Genomic DNA, 7,899 nt, shown 5'->3' with positions numbered 1-7,899 from the left:
TGAATGTACTCCTGTGCCCAACCAGTACATTATGTAGTGGATGGGAGACATTGTCCAAGATGGCATGCAACTTGGACAGCATCCTCTTTTCAGACACCACTGTCAGAGAGTCCAGTTCCATCCCCACAACATCACTGGCCTTACCGTGGGCTGAAGGAATGTTGTTTTGTTTAGTTGTATATATGTACAGTCAGATGAGAGGAGACCTTATAGAAACATGAAAAGATTATGAAAGGGATAGGTAAGCTAGAGGCAGGAAAGCTGTTTCCACTGGTAGGTGAGACTAGGACTAGGGAATATAGCCTAGGGGGAGTAGATTTGGGATGGATATGAGGAGGAACTGCTTTTCCCAGAAAGTGGTGAATCTGTGGAATTCTCTGCCCGGTGAAGCAGTGAAGGCTACCTCAGTAAATATATTTAAGACAAGGTTGAGTAGATTTCTGAATAGTAGTGGAATTAAGGGTTATGGTGAAGAGGCAGGTTGGTCAGATCAGCCATGATCTTACTGAACGGTGGAGCATGCTCAACGGGCCAGATAGCAACTCATCTCCTATTTCTTATGTTCTTCCAACAATAAATTTGATCATGGTCCGGAGGAATGTTGTTTTGTTTGGTTGTACATATGTACAGTCAGATACTTGAACTTGACCTTGAAGTTGAAGTGAAGTTGCCTGTGGAAGAGTAAGGAAAATCTTCTGCAGTATTGAGTGACGTTACCTCACATGAGCTTTGATTATGAACCTTTGCCTGCTCCTTTCTAAGCTAAACATGGTGAACAAGAACATGGAATTGTCTTCGCTAACCAGGCTAAAAATTATTCCTCAACATCCATCTTTGTTTAAAAGGGGCTTGCAGAACAAAAAATGGCCACTACTTTGACTACAGCAGTAAGAATGAAAGGGTTACCGTATGAAGAGCTATCGATGGTCTGGGCCTGTACTCACTGGAGTTTAGAAGAATGAGGGAAATGTCATTGAAGCCTATCGGATATTGAAAGATCTAGATAGAGTGGTTGTGGAGAGGATGTTTCCTATACTGGGGGAGTCTAGGACCAGAGGCACAGTTTCCGATTAGAGGAATGTCCCTTTAGAACAGAGTTGAGGAGTAATTTTTTTAGCCAGAGGGTAGTGAATTTGTGGAATTTATTGCCATGGATGGCTATGCTGTCCGTGTCATTGGGTATATTTAAGACAGGGACTGACAGGCTCTTATTAGTAAGGGTGTCAAAGGTTACTTATACTTTATTGTTGCCAAACAATTGGTACTAGAACGTACAATCATCACAGCGATATTTGATTCTGCGCTTCCCACTCCCTGGATTACAAATATTAAATATTAAAAATACATTTGTATTAAAATAGTAAAAAAATTAGTAAATATTAAAAATTTAAATTATAAATCATAAATAGAAAATAGAAAAATAGAAAGTAAGGTAGTATAAAAAAAAAACCGAGAAGCAGGTCCGGATATTTGGAGGGTACGGCCCAGATCCGGGTCAGGATCCGTTCAGTAGTCTTATCACAGTTGGAAAGAAGCTGTTCCCAAATCTGGCCTTACGAGTCTTCAAGCTCCTGAGCCTTCTCCCAGAGGAGGGAAGAGGGACAAGAAGTGTGTTGGCTGGGTGGGTCGTGTCCTTGATTATCCTGGCAGCACTGCTCCAACAGCGTGCGATGTAAAGTGAGTCCAAGGACGGAAGATTGGTTTGTGTGATGTGCTGAGCCGTGTTCATGATCTTCTGCAGCTTATTTTGGTCTTGGACAGGACAACTTCCATACCAGGTTGTGATGCATCCTAGAAGAATGCTTTCTACGGTGCATCTATAAAAATTAGTGAGGGTTTTAGGGGACAGGCCAAATTTCTTTAGTTTTCTCAGGAAGTAAAGGCGCTGGTGGGCCTTCTTGGCAGTGGACTCTGCTTGGTTGGACCAAGTCAGGTCATTTGTGATATTTGTGATATTGTGATATTGTGATATAAGCCCTGAACATACTCTGCTTTCTTTCAGCACGACCTTCTCACCTTCTAGAAACCCGTTTATTTCCTCCTCTACAGATTCTGTCTACACTTTTCACTGCCTGGGTAAAGCAGCCAGCACAAGGACCCCGCCCAACCCATTCTCTCTTCTCCCAACGGGCAGAAGATACAAAAGCCTGAAAGCACGTCCCACCAGGCTCAAGGTCAGCTTCTCCCCCACTGTTATAAGACTATTGAACAGTCCCCTAATATGGTGTGATACACGCTTGATCTCACAGTCTATCTCATCATGGCCTTGCATCTTATTGTCCAACTGGCAAATTCTCCACAAGACTATATTCATAGTCATAGTCATAGTCATACTTTATTGATCCCAGGGGAAATTGGTTTTCGTTACAGTTGCACCATAAATAATAAATAGTAATAGAACCATAAATAGTTAAATAGTAATATGTAAATTATGCCAGTAAATTATGAAATAAGTCCAGGACCAGCCTATTGGCTCAGGGTGTCTGACCCTCCAAGGGAGGAGTTGTAAAGTTTGATGGCCACAGGCAGGAATGACTTCCTATGACGCTCTGTGTTGCATCTCGGTGGAATGAGTCTCTGGCTGAATGTACTCCTGTGCCCACCCAGTACATTATGTAGTGGATGGGAAACATTGTCCAAGATGGCACGCAACTTGGACAGCATCCTCTTTTCAGACACCACCATGAGAGAGTCCAGTTCCATCCCCACGACATCACTGGCCTTACGAATGAGTTTGTTGATTCTGTTGGTCTCTGCTACCCTCAGCCTGCTGCCCCAGCACACAACAGCAAACATGATAGCACTGGCCACCACAGACTCGTAGAACATCCTCAGCATCGTCCGGCAGGTGTTAAAGGACCTCAGTTTCCTCAGGAAATAGAGACGGCTCTGACCCTTCTTGTAGACAGCCTCAGTGTTCTTTGACCAGTCCAGTTTATTATCAGTTCATATCCCCAGGTATATGTAATCCTCCACCATGTCCACACTGACCCCCGGATGGAAACAGGGGTCTCTGGTACCTTAGCTCTTCTCAGGTCTACCACCAGCTCCTTAGTCTTTTTCACATTAAGCTGCAGATAATTCTGCTCACACGATGTGACAAAGTTTCCTACCGTAGCCCTGTACTCAGCCTCATCTCCCTTGCTGATGCATCCAACTATGGCAGAGTCATCCGAAATCTGCTGAAGATGACAAGACTCTGTGCAGTAGTTGAGGTCCGAGGTGTAAATGGTGAAGAGAAAGGGAGACAAGACAGTCCCCTGTGGAGCCCCAGTGCTGCTGATCACTCTGTCGGACACACAGTGTTGCAAGAATCCATGACACCAGGGGAGCATCCACCTGCATCGCTGTCAGCTTCTCCCCCAGCAGAGCAGGGCGGATGGTGTTGAACGCACTGGAGAAGTCAAAAAACATGACCCTCACAATGCTCGCTGGCTTGTCCAGGTGGGCGTAGACACGGTTCAGCAGGTAGACGATGGCATCCTCAACTCCTAGTCGGGGCTGGTAGGCGAACTGGTGGGGATCTAAGTGTGGCCTGACCATAGGCCGGAGCAGCTCCAGAACAAGTCTCTGCATGTTCTGCATTCTGTTACTTTTTCCTCTTGCTTTCCCTTCATGTAAAACAAGATTGTGGACTTCAGGAAGGGCAAGATGAGGGAACACACACCCTCCGTCATTGAGGGATCAGAAGCGGAAAGAGTGAGCAATTTCAAGTTCCTGGGTGTCAATATCTCTGTGGATCTATCCATGGCCCAAAAGACAAACAAAACAAAAATAAAGAAATAAGCAATAAATATCCAGAACATGAGATGAAGAGTCTTTGGAATTGAGTCCATATGTTGTGGGAACATTTCAATGTCGGGGTCGGTGAAGTTATCCCCTCTGGTTCAAGAGACTGATGGTCAGGGGCGGTAACTGTTCCTCTACCTGGTGCTGTGGGTCCTTGTATCACATTCCTGATGGCAGCGGTGAGAAGAAAGCACGCCTTGGGTGATGGTGGTGGAAAAAGAATGGGATTATTAAGGTGCAGAAGGCATCAGGCTGGGTTCAGTCCTTTGTTGTCTTTTAGCATTGTTAGATTTACGAATTCATTTACAACTTAATGAACTTACTAGGTCTGAACCCACTGTCCCTATATGGGGGAATGAGCCTGGATAAGTGACGGACCTTTTAGAGGGGCAACATTTAGGAAAGAGTGAACAGTTTGTTTTAAGACAGCCATGAACAAAGACGGTACAGCAGAGAAACAGATCCTTCAGCCTACAATGTTGTGCCTCACTCATTAAATTGGTGATCAAATGCCCAACTAATTCTATTAACACAATGTTCATAACTTTCCATTTCTAAGAGCCTGTCAAATTCCTCAGTTGAATCTGCCTCCACCACCACCACCTGAGCAGTGCATTCCAGACACCCTTCACTCGTTATGTAAAAGCATTCAAGGACTCTCCATCTCATGCTCTCGCTATTTATTTATCATTATTATTTCTTTCCTTTTTTATCTGCACAGTTTGTTGTCTTTTGTATACTAGTTGAATGCTCAGGTTGGTGCGGTCTTTCTTTGATTCTGTTATGGTTATTTTTCTATGGATTGATTGAGTATGCCCACAAGAAAATGAATCTCGAGGTTGTATATGGTGACATATCTGTACTCGGTGATAGTAAGTTTACTTTGCACTTACCCCTCCACAACTTAAATGCATACCCTCTGGTAATAGACATTTCAAACCTGGTAAAAAGACACTGGCTATCTACCTGATCTACGTCTCTCATAATCTTATAAAGTTCTATTAGATCTTCCTTCTTCCTGTGCAACTCCAGACAACCCAACTCTGTCCAACCTCTCCTTATAGCACCATGCATCCTGGCAGCATCCTGGTAAACCTCTTCTGCACCCTCTCCAAAGCCTCCAGATCTTTACTATAATGGGGTGACTAGAACTGAATGCAATACTCCAGATGTGGCCTGACCATAGTTTTATAAAGCTAACTATTCAACTTCTGAACACAATGCCTCGACTAATAAAGGCTAGTACGGCATACACCTTCTTACCACTCTATCGACCCATGCAGCTATTTTCAGAGAACTTCCGTGATTCCTACTGCTCATCAGGGTCTTATCATTAACGGCACACTGCTCTTTTTACATTTGATCTCCCAAAGTGCAACGTTACACATAGAAAGTCATTGACCACAGAAATAGGCCCTCCGGCCCATCCAGTCCATGCCGAATTTCACCATGTTAAACTCCATCTGCCATCTGTCTGCCCAGATCTACAACTGATCTATATCCCACTGGATCCTTTGCCTGTCTTCCTCGCTACCCATAATATCAGCAATCTTTGCATCGTCTGCTAACCTACTAATGCACCCGTAAACATTTTAATCCAGGTTATTTGAATAAATCACAAACAAAAGAGGTCTCAGTATGGATCCCTCGGAAAACCACTAGTCAAAGATCTCCCGCGAAAATATATCTCATTGGCCACTACTCTCTGTACTCTATGAGCAAGCCATTCTGAATCGAAGTGGCAATCCACCATCGATCCCATGCATGTTTTGGATGAGTCTCCAATGAGGACCTTTTCAAATGCCTTTCTAAAATCCATGTAGACAACCGCTTTCTTCATTCACCTTAGTCATCCCCTCGAAAAACTAAATTAAGCTCGTAAGACACAATTTGCTCTGCACTAAGCCATGATGATTGTCCCTAATTAGGTTATGGTTTTCCAAATTCTCATAAATCCTATCCATAAAAATCCTCTCCAGAAACTTCCCTAACACGTATGTGAGACTCGTGCATGATTTCCAGGATTATCCATGTTTCCCTTCTTGAACAATATTGGCTACTACTAGTCCTCCAGGATCTCGCCTACAGCTAGAGAGGACATGAATATTGGTCAAGGACCTAGCTATCTCATCTCTTGCCCCTCTCTGTAACATGGGGTATATCCCATCAAAACTGGGGAACCTATCCACCTTAATTTTCTCTGAGACCCAACATTACCACCTTCCTTATTTTGAAATGAATGTCCGGGTAAATTAGCACACTCCACAATGATCTTCCTGTCCTCCACTTCCCTATCATCTCCACATCACACTTCCCCTTTCACCAGGGCTCTTCCCTCCTCAAACACCCCCGACACTAAAACCCTCCTCCTCCTCACCATCCCTCATCATTACCCCACCCCACCACCGGGGTGAGGGTCTCTATCTTCCCATCACGAACTCCCTTTCAATACCCCATGGTCTCTCTCCCTCCAACACCCAATCCTACTGACTCTTTCATCCAGCACCAATCAACCCCACCCATCTCTCACATCCTTCATTCAACGTCCAACACCTCACCACCACCCCCCATCAGGGCCTCAATGGCATCTCCCTCCTCCATCACCAATCAACCTCACCCATTTCTCTCACTCCCAAAACCACATCACTCCCTATCAGGGCCTCAATACTATCTCCCTCCTCCATCACAATCAACCCCACCCATTCCTCTCAACCCCCAACACCCCACCACCACTCCTCAAGGTCCAAACACCATTTTCCTCCTCCATCACCAGTCAACCTCACCCATTGCTCTCACCTCCAACACCCCATCACGGCTCCTCAGGGGCTCAGCACCATCTTCCTCCTCCATCACCCATTCCTCTCAACTTCCAAAAGGCCTCAGCACCATCTCCTTCCTCCATCACCAGTCAACCTCACCCATTTCTCTCACCCTCCAACCTCATCCTCCATCGCCAATGAAACCTACCCAACTCTTTCCTGCAACATCTGAGCCCACCATACTTTCCTACATCGCCAGTCAACACCTCCCAACACCAGATCACCCCCACTGATCCTGCCCCTCGCCCAATCTCCGAGGCCCTACATCCTGCGACCTCTCCCCGCACCCGAACCCCCTTTCCCAGTGTGTTGGGGGGGGGGACTGTGCTTTATCAACCAAACTTGCTAACTATGCAGCTCCGCCCCCCCCACTCACAATTTGTTACCGCCGCCTGACGTCATAGAGTTGTATCGGCCGTCCCGCGGAGAGGCCGCGCAGCCATTGGCTGAGGTCCTGTCGGTCAGGGTGACGCGTGTGTCAGTGAGGTTGGTTGTGGACGGGGAGGAGCGCGGGGGAGGGGGGTTCGGCCGCCGAGCAGCGAGGCCGGGCGGGAGGAGGCGGACGGCGGTAAGATGGCGTTCACGCAGGCGGGCAGCAAGAAGAAGGTCTGCTACTACTATGACGGTGAGGCCGGGCGGTGGGGCCTCCTGCAGTCACGGCGAGCATCCGCGCTTTGTCTCGCTGGCACGGTGGGGCAATCCAGGCCGCGGAGGGGCAAAGTGAGATTAGGCCCGAAAGCCCCAGGGGCCGGTATCAGGAGGCGCCCCCTGAACAATCGGGGTTCCCCTCCTATCCGCATCGCTCCCATTCACCCACTTCCAACCCCTCAACCTCCCCCCACCACCCTCCGTCCCCCTCTCCGTCCACCCCCAACTCCCCTTTCACTCGTCCCCTTTCCACTTTCCCACCCCACTGTACCCCTCTACCTTCCTCCTCCCCTTTCCCCCTCTGTTCCCCCTTTCCCCTTCGTAACCCTCACCATAATCCTTAAATACCTCTCCCTCCCCCACCTAAAACCCCATACCCTCCCCACCCCCACTGTACCCCTTTACCCCTCCGTCCCCCCTTTACTCCTCCATAACCCTCACCATAATCCTTAAATACCTCTCCCTCCCCGCTGTACCCCTCTAGCTATTCTCCCCCACCTAAAACCCATACCTCTTACATAACTTAAATACCCCTTCCCACCCTACTGTACACCTTTCCCCTCTACTCCTCTGTTCCCCCCTCTACCCCTCTGTTCCCCCCTCTACCCCTCCGTTCCCCCCTCTACCCCTCCGTTCCCCCCTC

At 47.3% G+C, this 7,899-nt stretch overlaps 1 protein-coding gene across 1 annotated transcript in view; it reads left to right on the top strand.

Annotated features, from left to right (window-relative positions):
* Window positions 1-7,108: 7,108 nt before the first annotated feature.
* The window catches only part of hdac1 (histone deacetylase 1), a 36,447-nt gene continuing 35,656 nt past the window's right edge, over window positions 7,109-7,899 (top strand). Inside the window, exon 1 of the mRNA XM_063034734.1 lies at window positions 7,109-7,233. Coding sequence (XP_062890804.1) covers window positions 7,182-7,233 — 52 coding nt within the window. The 5' untranslated portion in view covers window positions 7,109-7,181. The remainder of the gene's footprint in view (window positions 7,234-7,899) is intronic.

Source organism: Mobula hypostoma, chromosome 28 (assembly GCF_963921235.1).
Source record: "Mobula hypostoma chromosome 28, sMobHyp1.1, whole genome shotgun sequence".
NCBI lineage: Eukaryota > Metazoa > Chordata > Chondrichthyes > Myliobatiformes > Myliobatidae > Mobula > Mobula hypostoma.
Note: the sequence above shows the minus strand (reverse complement) of the source record. Positions and strands in the feature narration are given on the sequence as shown.